The sequence below is a fragment of the Poromitra crassiceps genome, assembly GCF_964638095.1.
Source record: "Poromitra crassiceps genome assembly, chromosome: 9".
In the NCBI taxonomy this organism is placed as follows: Eukaryota; Metazoa; Chordata; class Actinopteri; order Beryciformes; family Melamphaidae; genus Poromitra; species Poromitra crassiceps.
Window position 1 is genome coordinate 19,728,200 of NC_139630.1, and position 15,459 is coordinate 19,743,658.

The 15,459-nt window shown below is 44.3% G+C and overlaps 1 protein-coding gene across 1 annotated transcript in view; it reads left to right on the forward strand.

The window, feature by feature from the left end:
• The window catches only part of LOC310782486 (protein NLRC3-like), an 89,042-nt gene that overhangs the window by 69,989 nt on the left and 3,594 nt on the right, over positions 1-15,459 (forward strand). The window contains exon 11 of the mRNA XM_083643156.1: positions 1,039-1,085. Coding sequence (XP_083499282.1) covers positions 1,039-1,085 — 47 coding nt within the window. The remainder of the gene's footprint in view (positions 1-1,038; positions 1,086-15,459) is intronic.

The window sequence follows — 15,459 nt, forward strand, 5'->3', positions numbered from 1 at the left end:
TTGTTACAAAAACATGCAATAATATAAAATCATAGATAAAAAGTTGAATCTTTGGCTACACAATCAATAAAATCAAAAGTAAATGGCTTCCCAATGGCCAAGGGCAGCATCTGTTATTCTGGCCTCATAATAAGCACTGAGGCGGGTGGTCAGAAAGTCAAATAACCGCGGTACATTGTATGCTTTGGTGCGATGTAGGATTTTGTCTTTCAATTATCCTCATTGCAGCCTCGCTGTAGTTGTTGGTGTTGTTGCGGTTATTTGCTGGCCAATGCTCTCCTGGCCAATCGCAGCGCTTGACTGCTGCGTAGGCGGGCACAGGGCGTGGTTTTGCCTTAACCTATGTGGGTTTCGAAATAACGCCTCTCTGTCTAAATCCAAGGCTTTCAGAGTGGTGATGACTTGGCAGCTTGCAGCAGTGACATCTGGTGTTGCTTCAGGGTTTCCTCATCAGAAACTGTGAACTAGTACCTGTAATGCAAGCTGGGTTAGCTACACAGTGGCTATCTGTCTATTCACTTTGCTAAGCAATGCTAACAACCAGAGGTCGGCTAAATGAGCTACTATGAAAACATGTGAACTATACATCACATTTTGGTTAAAAATGTCAACAGCTGCTCACTGCAAGTATGAAGAATCAGTATCCTATCGAAAACGGTCCAGTAGATCATCTTCAAACACCAACACAACATATTTGCAACTCTGTTCACTCCGTGACTTGGGCAGTCAAGTGCATGGTTCACACAAGCTCCTACTTCCTGTGTCCACCCCTTCCCGTGATTCATTCCTCCCTCAACCAATGAGTATTCTAGATTACCACTTCCTCTTGCCAAATGATCTTTCAAAATATAAGAAAATATTTATAACTGTACATCTGTAGCTTTCTAACTTATTTATTCCACTATTCATTTTAAAATGTTATGAACTTTTGACACCTTATTTAAACCATTTTACCCTTAATCAACTTAACATCAGCTTACAATGTATGGTTAATTTGAACGTGGTTACATTCTGAGCTGACTTCGTTTCTTCCTCCAGTGTGGACCATGATGCAGTGCGGTGGTTGAAACCAGGTCTGAGGAAATGTAAGTGTGTATTTAATTTGATTCCTGAGAACAAAGCAACACATTCAACTAGATAGATAGAAAGTCCATTCACACAGCAGCATGTGATGTCATTCATTCACTTCCTACTGTGAAGGTGATGACATCATGTGGGACTTTCTAAAAGACTTCATGTGAAAGCTGCTTAACGAGGAAAATAAATATTTACCATTGATGAAAGTAGTAGATCCCCCCAGGTATACGGCACCATGAGAACTATGTGACAAGAGAAATACATTTGACACTATTAGATTTTGTAATTTATTATATAGTGGGAAGATATGACAAAAAGAGGGTTTATCGTGGCTTAATGAGCTCATATCAAAAGGAAAATAGTGAAAGAGTGCAGATGTCCACCAGGTGCCGCCACACCTAACCATAACCTAACCTGTTGAAACTCTCTTTAATTGAAGGTCCACTTGTGAATTTTACACAAGTTCAAAGGTCTGGAACAATGCCAGTAAAACACACTGACATGATTAAATGTCCAACTTGTCCATAACATAAACATAAACATTCAAACATATGTTTAAGTTCACACATTTAATACTATTACTACACTATGCTGGCTTGAATCACCTGGGCACTCAGTCACTGACCCAGGTGTTGACTGGGCAAACTGCTGCTAGCAGTTTTACAATGTCCAGAGTCACATGATATGTGGAACCAAGCATGGTGAGCTGACTGGCCTTCTGAAGGTAGGGGACATTTACTGCTGTGACATGTTGTTTGTTGCCAGGCAACCAAAGGCCAGGGCTTAAAATTTGGCACGGGATTACGAGATTCACGCATATTTTTGTAATTCCCGCAGATTTGTCATTTATAATGCGGGAGAAGTCCCGCAATTGTTTGCGCGTCAATGTCTATAGGCCTATTTTAGCCCAGGTGTTGACCAGGTGTCGACGGTGCGGAACGAACGTTGCTGAATACAAACGACTGGTCAGACACATTAGACGGCGGACTGTTAGCTGAACGTTACCTCAGGCAGCTAACCTCGCGTCACCAGGCTCTTCTCCTCGGGAAGAGCCTGGTACCCATTACTACAGACAGGATGATCCGCTCCGTGTTCTGGTCCTGTGTTCCGGTCCGCAGTGTTTTCGTTCCCCCATAGAAATGCAGCAGTAGGCAGCCTAACCTCGGCAGTTGCTACGAGTTAGCGAAAAAATAAGGAGCATGGACATACTAAACTAAGTATTCAAAGAAGTACTTGAAGAAACTTGCAGAATCCATAACATTACATCTTTGAAGCACTTTGGTTCCTACATTCCACCCATAGCCAGAAGAAGCCAGAAGTTTTTACCTCCAGACTACAGGCAGCGGTGTACATGCAGCCTCCTCGCTCGGTAAGCACAAAGGCAGATGTAGTGAGCAAAGATGGATGATTTAATATTCCATAGCTCTGACCTACCCAAATCTAACTGACATCACTAACACAAAACAAAGAACACTTCTGATGTAATATGATATGAGTGTGTTAGTAGTGTATCACTCAATGCAGAAAAATAAAGGCTTCGATAGAACCGAAAAGCCTATGACTGCTTAGTCTGCAGATAATGACAAAAGCCATAATTTAGACTCATAAAATGTAGATAAAAATAGATGTGCATAAACTACAGGTTAAGAACCTCATTTTTTAAATATGGAAATGTGAAATTATTATCGCTTATCGGACAGGAGAAGCAGATATTGTCTTGTGTTAAAACTCTTTGACTAAATTCTGCAGAAACATGTGATCCACACAAACATGTGCACGCACACACACACACACACACACACACACACACACCCACACAAACGCGCGCACACACACACACTGTTGAAAAATGTAAAAGTAGATCTGAAGTGTAAAAACGTTGGGCACCTTACAATGTGACGTGTGTCTGTAGCTAAAAGCATAGACTGTATAAAGATATGGACAGAATCAGTGTGATGTGTAGTCTGTGGCTAAAAGCATAGACTGTATAAAGAGATGGACAGAATCAGTGTGATGTGTAGTCTGTGGCTAAAAGCATAGACTGTATAAAGAGATGGACAGAATCAGTGTGATGTGTAGTCTGTGGCTAAAAGCATAGACTGTATAAAGAGATGGACAGAATCAGTGTGATGTGTAGTCTGTGGCTAAAAGCATAGACTGTATAAAGAGATGAACAGAATCAGTGTGATGTGTAGTCTGTGGCTAAAAGCATAGACTGTATAAAGAGATGGACAAAGTCAGTGTGATATGTAGTCTGTGGCTAAAAGCATAGACTGTATAAAGAGATGGACAGAGTCAGTGTGATGTGTGTCTGTAGCTAAAAGCATAGACTGTATAAAGAGATGGACAGAGTCAGTGTGATGTGTGTCTGTAGCTAAAAGCATAGACTGTATTCACCTTATTCTTTGCCCACACATGGACGCTTCCGCATTACGTCATTTCGTAATAGTATTTCCGTTTTGACTTGCCAAAAACCTCGTAGGCAAAATGGCCGTGCACACTCCCCTCCTAAAGTGGCAAAATTACTCCCCCATAAACTAACATATCTTGGCCAATACGTATGTAACATACAAAATAAAACAACCCGTAATATCTTAATTTTATGTAGAATGCAGAGGACATGTAACTGTTTAGTTAAACTTGCATTCCAGGAATATTGTGCTCTAAAGATGACGTTAGTGGAGTCGAGGCTGTTGCGTCCTGAAACGCACATAGGTTGCATAACCTATGTGCGATTCGAAATAACGCATCCGAGATAGAAACATTATGAATATAGCCACGTTATAAACAACAAACTAACGCTGGTGATCCGTATGGAAACAGTGTTACTCGAAATGGTTAAAAGTTATATCAATTTGGTCATTCAGTGGCATTTTACTGCCATATAACATAACTAACTAGCGGCTAATATTAGCCACAGAAGGCAACTAGCGCTGAACCGGAAGAACAAATACGTTTGCGGAAGAGAGAAAAAGTGGGCGTGGTGAATAAGGTGAATAAAGAGATAGACAGAGTCAGTGTGACGTGTGGTCTGTGGCTAAACACATAGACTGTATAAAGAGATGGACAGAGTCTGTGTGATGTGTAGTCTGTGGCTAAAAGCATAGACTGTATAAAGAGATAGACAGAGTCAGTGTGACGTGTGGTCTGTAGCTAAAAGCATATACTGTATAAAGAGATGGACAGAGTCAGTATGATGTGTAGTCTGTGGCTAAACACATAGACTGTATAAAGAGATGGACAGAGTCAGTGTGATGTGTAGTCTGTGGCTAAAAGCATAGACTGTATAAAGCAGTGGTTCCCAACCTACGGTACGCGTACCGTAGGTGGTACTTGCGCCCCCTGCTGGTGGTACTTGGAAGGCTCTGTGGGAAAAAAATATATATATAGTTTTTGTGCAAAATCCATGGTGGTCATTAGTAGTAGTTTTCAAACATGTGAAAGTGAAATAATAATAATAATTATTAAAGCAGCTAGAGCAACTTTTTCGATTGTTATTAAACAGTATAAATTTAATATCAATGCATCACATCTTACCTCTAATAGTAGACGAGACCAACGCAGAGTAGTCTCGCTTGAACCCCGAGTGAATCGGCCAGTGTTAGTCTGTCTGTGGCCAGGGCAGATCAGGAAGTGAAATGAAACGGTTTGCAGCAGCCACTTCGGCCATAACCACAAAATAACTTCCAAAAAACCTGTTAGAATATAACGAGAGATGTTCGCGAGAGTATGCATGGCGTTCCCATTGTTTATGCTATGTTGCTAGGCAGCGCGAACGGGGTAGGCAGGCAGCTGCGTTTCACTTCCGGGTTTCACTTCCGCGTTTATCCGGTCCGGCGGTAAGGAGAGAGAGAGAGAGAGCCCCCTGTTGACGCGAGTTTAGACAGACACAGACTTAATAATCATCTAAGGGAGCAATCTCCGATTCACACGGCTTTGGTCTCAGCTACTATTATAGGTAAGATGTGATGCATCAATATTGTAATTATACTGTTTAATAACAATCGAAAAAGTTGCTCGTAGCTGCTTTAATATTATTGGCAGTGTTTCTCAAGGTAGGTGGTACTTGCGCCCCCCCCTGCTGGTGGTACTTGATCCCTGGAATCCCAATGTTTAAATTATGAAATAAACCCAACTTTAAAATCAATTGTAAAACATGTTTATCTATCAAAATAATACTACGAATGAAAATAAACTTGTGATCATTGAAATTGAGGTTTATTTTGTTGTCTTGAGATTTAGAAACAAATATTTGTTTCTGACGGACACTATACCTGTTGCGCATGCACAATTACCTGTCCGCCCCGCATGGTTACACAAGTGGTGAACAAAGACGAGGAGGGATGCTAAAGTGGATCAAAACGGGAGGGAATCGTAAAAGAGCTGTAGTAGAGGAGAGCAGCAACGATGAAGCACAAGGAGGTGAAGACAGCAGTCAACCCAGCACAAGTGCAGCTGCTGCAGGTTGCACATAGGCTGCAGGTTGGAATAAATCTGCCTCCTGCGTGAACTGTGCATAGCTGAATAGACTGTATTTTAACGTCGGTCATATGGTGGTACTTGGAGAGCCAACTACTTTCTCAGGTGGTACTTGGTGTAAAAAGGTTGGGAACCACTGGTATAAAGAGATGGACAGAGTCGGTGTGATGTGTAGTCTGTGGCTAAACGCATACTGTATGATGGACAGAGTCAGTGTGATGTGTAGTCTGTGGCTAAACGCATACTGTATGATGGACAGAGTCAGTATGATGTGTAGTCTGTGGCTAAAAGCATATACTGTATAAAGAGATGGACAGAGTCAGTGTGATGTGTAGTCTGTGGCTAAAAGCATAGACTGTATAAAGAGATGGACAGAGTCAGTGTGATGTGTAGTCTGTGGCTAAAAGCATAGACTGTATAAAGAGATGGACAGAGTCAGTGTGATGTGTAGTCTGTGGCTAAAAGCATAGACTGTATAAAGAGATGGACAGAATCAGTGTGATGTGTAGTCTGTGGCTAAAAGCATATACTGTATAAAGAGATGGACAGAGTCAGTATGATGTGTAGTCTGTGGCTAAAAGCATATACTGTATAAAGAGATGGACAGAGTCAGTGTGATGTGTAGTCTGTGGCTAAAAGCATAGACTGTATGAAGAGATGGACAGAGTCAGTGTGATGTGTAGTCTGTGGCTAAAAGCATATACTGTATAAAGAGATGGACAGAGTCAGTGTGATGTGTAGTCTGTGGCTAAAAGCATAGACTGTATAAAGAGATGGACAGAATCAGTGTGATGTGTAGTCTGTGGCTAAAAGCATATACTGTATAAAGAGATGGACAGAGTCAGTATGATGTGTAGTCTGTGGCTAAAAGCATATACTGTATAAAGAGATGGACAGAGTCAGTGTGATGTGTAGTCTGTGGCTAAAAGCATAGACTGTATAAAGAGATGGACAGAATCAGTGTGATGTGTAGTCTGTGGCTAAAAGCATATACTGTATAAAGAGATGGACAGAGTCAGTATGATGTGTAGTCTGTGGCTAAAAGCATATACTGTATAAAGAGATGGACAGAGTCAGTGTGATGTGTAGTCTGTGGCTAAAAGCATAGACTGTATAAAGAGATGGACAGAATCAGTGTGATGTGTAGTCTGTGGCTAAAAGCATATACTGTATAAAGAGATGGACAGAGTCAGTGTGATGTGTAGTCTGTGGCTAAAAGCATAGACTGTATAAAGAGATGGACAGAGTCAGTGTGATGTGTAGTCTGTGGCTAAAAGCATATACTGTATAAAGAGATGGACAGAATCAGTGTGATGTGTAGTCTGTGGCTAAAAGCATATACTGTATAAAGAGATGGACAGAATCAGTGTGATGTGTAGTCTGTGGCTAAAAGCATATACTGTATAAAGAGATGGACAGAATCAGTGTGATGTGTAGTCTGTGGCTAAAAGCATAGACTGTATGAAGAGATGGACAGAGTCAGTATGATGTGTAGTCTGTGGCTAAAAGCATATACTGTATAAAGAGATGGACAGAGTCAGTGTGATGTGTAGTCTGTGGCTAAAATCATAGACTGTATAAAGAGATTGACAGAATCAGTGTGATGTGTAGTCTGTGGCTAAAAGCATAGACTGTATAAAGAGATGGACAGAATCAGTGTGATGTGTAGTCTGTGGCTAAAAGCATAGACTGTATAAAGAGATGGACAGAGTCAGTGTGATGTGTAGTCTGTGGCTAAAATCATAGACTGTATAAAGAGATTGACAGAATCAGTGTGATGTGTAGTCTGTGGCTAAAAGCATAGACTGTATAAAGAGATGGACAGAGTCAGTGTAATGTGTAGTCTGTGGCTAAAAGCATAGACTGTATAAAGAGATTGACAGAATCAGTGTGATGTGTAGTCTGTGGCTAAAAGCATAGACTGTATAAAGAGATGGACAGAGTCAGTGTGATGTGTAGTCTGTGGCTAAAATCATAGACTGTATAAAGAGATTGACAGAGTCAGTGTGATGTGTAGTCTGTGGCTAAAAGCATAGACTGTATAAAGAGATGGACAGAATCAGTGTGATGTGTAGTCTGTGGCTAAAATCATAGACTGTATAAAGAGATTGACAGAGTCAGTATGATGTGTAGTCTGTGGCTAAAAGCATAGACTGTATAAAGAGATGGACAGAATCAGTGTGATGTGTAGTCTGTGGCTAAAATCATAGACTGTATAAAGAGATTGACAGAGTCAGTATGATGTGTAGTCTGTGGCTAAAAGCATAGACTGTATAAAGAGATGGACAGAGTCAGTGTGATGTGTAGTCTGTGGCTAAAAGCATAGACTGTATAAAGAGATGGACACAGTCAGTGTGATGTGTAGTCTCTGGCTAAAAGCATAGACTGTATGAAAAGGTGGACATATTCAGTGTGATGTGTAGCCTGTGGCTAAAAGCATAGACTGTATAAAGAGATGGACAGAATCAGTGTGATGTGTAGCCTGTGGCTAAAAGCATAGACTGTATGAAGAGATGGACATAGTCAGTGTGATGTGTAGTCTCTGGCTAAAAGCATAGACTGTATGAAAAGGTGGACATATTCAGTGTGATGTGTAGGCTGTGGCTAAAAGCATATACTGTATAAAGAGATGGACAGAGTCAGTGTCAAATAATGAGACGTTGTTTGAACGTTACTTCTTTTATTTGAACTGCGCGTTCAAAGCCCAGAAGCTCCGCTGGGCTTGGTTGTTGTGGGCATGGCTCGGTAGCTCAGAAGGGCCAGCATCGGATCCTTCTGCTTCAGGATCCTCTTAGCTGTCTGCCTGTCTGTTCCCGGATGGGTGGTGCGGGCTGGATGGGTGGTGCGGGCTGGATGTGATGTGATGTGATGGGTGGTGCGGGCTGGATGGGTGGTGCAGGCTGGATGTGATGTGATGTGATGTGATGTGATGTGATGTGATGGGTGGTGCGGGCTGGATGGGTGGTGCGGGTAGATGGGTGGTGTGGGCTGGATGGGTGGTGCGGGCTGGATGTGATGTGATGGGATGTGATGGGTGGTGCGGGCTGGATGGGTGGTGCGGGCTGGATGGGTGGTGCGGGCTGATGTGATGTGATCGAAGTCGTACTCCTGACTGAATCTTTTGAAGGTCTTACATGCAAATTGTGGCCCGTTATCTGAGCAGACTGTGTCAGGGATCCCATACCTGGCAAAGGTCGCCTTTAACTTCATCACCACCTGATCAGCTGTTGTAGTGTGTAATTCCAGTATCTCAAGGTAGCGAGAGAAATAATCTGAAACTACCAAATAGCTGTTTTCTATGTGTTCACACAAGTCCATGCCAACCCTCTGCCAGGGCCTGTCTGGTAAGGGGGTTGGGTTTAGTGGTTCTTTCCGCTGTGCTCTGTTTTCACAACAGAACTCACATCTCTCCACTCTTTGTTTCAAATCAGCTGATAGGCCTGGCCACCACACTGATGCGTGTGGCCTCTCCCTGCATCTGGAGAGGCCCTGGTGCCCCTAGTGGATTTTTCATAATATCTCCTCTCTCAGTGACTGAGGGATAACTATGCTGCTTCCCATTGTGATTAAGCTGTCACACTCTGAGAGACTCCCTCTGTAGTCTTAGTAGTCTCTGGCTGAGGGGTGTAGGCAGCTGCTGTGGTCTGGCCATCCGTTTCTCATCAGCTTTACTACTGCTTGGAGTTCACTTTCAGCCTCCCTGATCTCCTCCAACTTCCACCTGGATGCAGATAAGGTGCTTATGATGGAGTTCACATAGCAGCAAACGTCAGCCTCCGTGTTGCTGTCCTTCGTGCTGACTGCCGGACTCCTTGACAGCATGTCAGTGACCACCAGTGTCTTACCAGGTGCATACTCAGCTTTAACATTAAACCTCATGAGCCTGAGGAGTCATCTTTGGCACCAGAGAGAGAGAGAGAGAGAGAGAGAGAGAGAGAGAGAGAGAGAGAGAGAGAGAGAGGTCTTATTATTGTGGCAAGTTGGATTTGATAGGCTCAAGTGATCGCATCATAGTCGTAGCATGTGTGTGTACTGAGAGAGGGGGAAAGGGACAGACAGAGTGTGTGTGTGTGTGTGTGTGTGTGTGTGTGTGTGTGTGTGTAAAGAGAGAGGGAGCTGCGGTGGCTGTCAGAGTCTCAGCAGCGTGCACACTGCACAGCACAGAGAGAGAGAGAGACGTGTTGTCATATCATGATATTGACTCCGGTGTAACAGCCTAACTGGTCGCTCCACTATCCTGTCTCCATACGTGTGATTGTTGTCTACTTCCTGCAGCAGCTGTTGTGCACTTCTGTCTGCAGATTCACCACAACTCCACAATGAAACACTGAAGCCTCCGGCGGATGAAAACTAGCCTTCTTTCATTTTTACCATCTTTTAATCTCGACTGTGCCTGTCCAACAAATAAATAAACTCAACTAAACACAGGATAGGCGAGCATGTGTCTGCCAAACAATCTCTCGGTGGGTGTGACTGTGGTGTTGGAATGATGTTAAAATATTAAATTAAATTCTAGATAGATCGTCCAATCGCCACCCTTTGACATCGCCAATGCATGATGTCATCGCAAGCCCCGCCCCCAACGCCAGTGAGTAGTGTGTCTTCAGACTGTCAGTGAATAAAGGCTATGTAAACATGTTTCTGATGTCCGCAATGAGCCTCATTAATCAAATCTAATGATACAAACCTGTTTGCAGTCGCTTGTCCTTTGATCTGTGTCGACTCTCGTCTCGTCTTTTCTTTTTTCTCTCATTCTACACATGCTGCCTCAAAGCTTTAGTCTGTGCTCAGCTCCAAGAGTAACGTTTCTTATGATATGATTATAATTACGTTGTGCTTTCTGCAAGATGGAAGGCTGCCTCATCTGACTTCCACTTGCAGCAGCATCTTTTGGGGCTAGCCTGGTGTTCTCAGCAGCGTGGTGCACGCACATGTCTGTGTAAGTTGGTGGTTTTTAGATTCCTTTAACGGTACAACTCTCTTGCAAAGCTTGCAAATTGCCTGTGTTACATCCTGGCTCACCTTTTGCATCTGGTTTAAACCTGAAATACTCCCAAATAGGCAAAGTAACATGTTTCTTCTGCACCAAGTCCATCTTGCTTTCTTGTGATGGAGCCAGTTCGTTCATCTACACTAAATGAGAGTGCGGCTGTTCAAAGAAACGTCAACTTGAAACAGTCCAGTTAGTCTGGAGTGAAGCTCTGGCACTCAGGGTGACTATTTATTTATGAATGAACCCACTTTATAGGCTAAACTGTATATAACAGCTGCCCGCTCTTAAACAGATCCATAGCCTATATTGGCTGCTCTCGTTCAGCTCTATCTGTGTGTCTGCGCTCGCTTGGTGCGACAGACAGTACTATTACTGCATCTCATGTTCAGTTGAACAATAGTATCTTATCTTTAATCATATACATTCCATAATCTTATTGAGCTGGTGAGCATCATGCAGGCAGGTAGCATGTGTGGAGAACGAGAGAGAGAAAAATAGAAAAGAGGAGATGAGCAGATCAAAGGACAAAAGCGACAGCAAACAGGTTTGTAATTAAAGATTGTATTAACAAGGTTAATTGCGGACATCAGAAACATGTTTAAATATAGAGTAGTAGCATTTATTCACTGACAAATAGCCTGAACAGCACACACACACACACACACACACACACACACACACACTACACTACACTCACTGCAGCGTCCCACATCTCTGCTCACCAGGCAGCCGCAGCAGCCACTGACTGACATGCACACATACATGCTGGGGTGGGGGGGCGGGGCCACTGACTGACATGCACACATACATGCTGGGGTTGGGAGCGGGGCCACTGACTGACATGCACACATACATGCTGGGGTGGGGGGCGGGGCCACTGACTGACATGCACACATAAATGCTGGGGTGGAGGGGCGGGGCTACTGACTGACATGCACACATACATGCTGGGGTGGGGGGGCGGGGCCACTGACTGACATGCACACATACATGCTGGGGTGGGGGGCGGGGCCACTGACTGACATGCACACATACATGCTGGGTGAGGGGGCGGGGCCACTGACTGACATGCACACATACATGCTGGGGTGGGGGGCGGGGCCACTGACTGACATGCACACATACATGCTGGGGTGGGGGGGCGGGGCCACTGACTGACATGCACACTTGGGCCCAATTCCAATCCGCCCCCTAAAGACTCAAGCCCTGCACCCTCACTCCCTTTAATGGCCGCCATCTGAAAGTGGTTGAGTCATCAAGTGTGGAAGGGATCCACATTGGATAAATAGGAGGATTGGGACAGCAGAGGCCTTTGCACTGATGTTGACTCTGGCAGGTTTGGGGCTCGCTATATATTGTTTATTGTCAAGGCGTTTGAGGGATAGACTCCCTGATGAGTCTGTTCTCATCCAGGCTCTGGCTCTACAGAGTGGACAACAGGTAATTTAAAAATAAATGTAGCCTATACTGCAAAATCTGCAATCTGCAACATGTGGAATTATAATTAAAATAAGCGTAATACATGTCACCCAACATTATACACAATGTCAATACTGTACAATACAGATTCGGTAAAACTATCATTCATCAAAAAAGTTGTGGATTGCAATTGTAATAGAAATGATCGATGATTATTCTAGCATTGTGTAAAATAACTACTTGCATTCCTCTGATATAATATTTTTGTCTAATCTGAAATCCCTATTAACTCATTCACCGCCAAAGACGTCTTTGACGTGTTATCAGAAATAGCCCTCCCCGCCAATGACGTGTTTGACGTGTTTTCGTTTTTATTACTGCAGCGCTTAGTTCAAACACTTACCCAGCCTGTGACACAGGCACAGGTCCCTAACCTCAAAGTCAAGCCGACAGCACGTTATCAAACACATACCGCAGCTGTTGTTTGAAACGAGAAAGAAGGAGGAAAGGAGGAAAAACAGAGAAACGCGCTTCCTTGTAGTAGAGAGGAAAAAACGCCATTGAAACGCCCTCGGCGCGCTGCACTGCTGCCTTGCTGCAGGGCGAACCTGGATTGCCTAGTCAAACCCGTGACGAACATGATCGATCCGGTTCCAGCAGCGCCTGGTCCCAAAGCCAAGCCGGACCCGTTCCTGTGTGTGTCGCAGCATTCGTCCCAGCCCGAACGAGAGGAGGAAATCGAGCAGAGGCAGAGGAGGTTGATCCTCTGCGCTGATCTCAAACCAGTTAGGTGTTCCCCTCCTATGCTAATTTGCGGGGGGAGGAGGTGCGATAGAGCAGCAGCTGTGGACAGAACTCTCTCTCTGTGTGTGTGTGTGTGTGTGTGTGTGTGTGTGTGTGTGTGTGTGTGTGTGTGTGTGTGTGTGTGTGTGTGTGTGTGTGTGTGTGTGTGTCTGTCTGTCTGTCTGTCTGTCTGTCTGTCTGTCTGTACACTCACTCACACTGAGCAAACTGTATTGTTGAATGTAAAAAAAGCACTTCATATATATATATATATATATATATATATATTTTTTTTTTTGTCATTTGTGTCATAATGAATAATATTTACATGTCTGATGTCAATACAGTTCAAAATAAAAGAATTGAGAGCGAGTTCTGCCCGAGATTGTGTGCTGTACATAAATGCCATTTTCTGCAATTTCTTTTCTCAGAGAGACCTTTTTGGTGAAAACAGGGTGTATATAAATGGCTATAAGTAGAGTACAGAACATGCTAAAAGCTCACTTTTTTTTTCCTGGTGAACCCAGAGACGTACATCTTCATTTTGAGGTATTGCGAATCACTTTGGTGCTAATAGATAATTTACTGTGGGTCTTGAAAGATGACCAACAATTATGAAAATCTTTGGCCTGTGCTAAATATTGGCAGTCCTAAACTGGCCATGAATGAGTTAATGTAGGCTAATGTTTCATTGTCAATTAAGGCATTCCAGAGCACTCGCAAACACCGTGTTCATTTCGCGCGTGTGTTCTTTTATTTTTTTAACAGATATTTGCAGCCTTCCCCGTTTTATACGTCACAACGCTATGCATTGTGGGCAATTCCCTTTGCGTAAGTGGCCACCGCTGCTCCCTTACGATAAGGGGGCAGAAAGGGCTCACTCCGATCCCTCGTTCACTTTGTGATTTCACCGTGGGACATCCCTAAGCCCTCACTCCCTTCACGTGAACGCGCCTCTAAGGGGGTGAGTCAGTAAGGGGGCGAATTGGAATTGGGCCATACATGCTGGGGTGGAGGGGCGGGGCCACTGACTGACATGCATAGGCCCCTTACTGCTCCCTTACTGTAAGGGAGCAGCTTACGGAAAGGGAATTGCCCACAATGCATAGCGTTGTGACGTATAAAACGGGGTTACCGGGGAAGGGCGCAAATATCTGTAAAAAAAAAGAAGAAAAACACGCGCAATCCTAGTATAATCATCTATCACTTCTATTACAATTGCAATCCACAACGTTTTTGATGAATGAGAAATAGTTTTACCGAATCTGTATTGTACAGTATTGACATGTCATTATTAAAGGTCCCATTCTGTGCAAAAGCTGTTTTTACTTGTAAATGCATATATACTGCTGTCATCCCTCCCTGTAATGAGTGGTCACAAGCTCAGAACTGCCAGAGTTGGATTTGTCCCTATCCAGCTTCCCCCTGCAGTCTCCTTCAAGCCACGCCCCCTAACGCTCTGTTCCCCAGACGGGGTATCGGGACGTCACGATGGTCCTCAAGCATACTGCGCACGTCTCTCTCACACAAGCTACCTGCACCATTTTGTCTATAGCCACAAAATTAACACTTCTAGCTGGAGCGACGCCAACTGTACGTGATCCAGCAACTGCGGAGGTGCATACTAGTCTAGGCATTTTGAGATGTCCTCTTTAGCGTAGCAACCGTTAAGTTAGCGATAGCTCGCAACCTAGCGTGCTGGTCCACAGACGCTAATCTGATTGGCCGCTGGGAGCCTGGGGCGGGCTCTCCCTCAGCGGCCAATGGGAACTGTTAGTTCTGAATATATTATAGAAACAGACCATTCTTGGGAAGCGACGAGATGAGGAAGTGAGAACTCCGTCACAACAAACGGGGTTGCTATATTTTCGACAAATTAATCCAGAATCATGTTTTATGGACCAGAGACACACGTTTTTAAGAGGTTACAGCTGCACGAATTGGGACCTTTAAGCTTATTTTAATTATAATTAGCCTACACAGTTATCAATTGCAGATTTTGCAGTAGGCTATATTTATTATTTTTAAATTACCTGTTGTCCACTCTGTAGAGCCAGAGCCTGGATGAGAACAGACTCATCAGGGAGTCTATCCCTCAAACACTTTAGGTGTCTTGACAATAAACAATATATAGCGAACCCCAAACCTGCCAGAGTCAACATCATCTTGTCAAGTGCAAAGGGCTTTGATGTCCCAATCCCTTATTTATCCAATGTGGATCCCTTCCACACTTGATGACTCAACCACTTTCCGCTGGCGGCCATTAGAGGGAGTGAGGGTACAGGGCTTGAGTCTTTAGGGGGCGGATTGGAATTGGGCCATACATGCTGGGGTGGGGGGGGCGGGGCCACTGACTGACATGCACACATACATGCTGGGGTTGGGGGCGGGGCCACTGACTGACATGCACACATACATGCTGGGGTGGGGGGCGGGGCCACTGACTGAGATGCACACATACATGCTAGGGTTGGGGGCGGGGCCACTGACTGACATGCACACATACATGCTGGGGTGGGGGGGGCGGGGCCACTGACTGACATGCACACATACATGCTGGGGTGGAGGGGCGGGGCCACTGACTGACATGCACACATACATGCTGGGGTGGGGGGGGCGGGGCCACTGACTGACATGCACACATACATGCTGGGTGGGGGGGCGGGGCCACTGACTGACATGCACACATACATGCTGGGGTGGGGGGG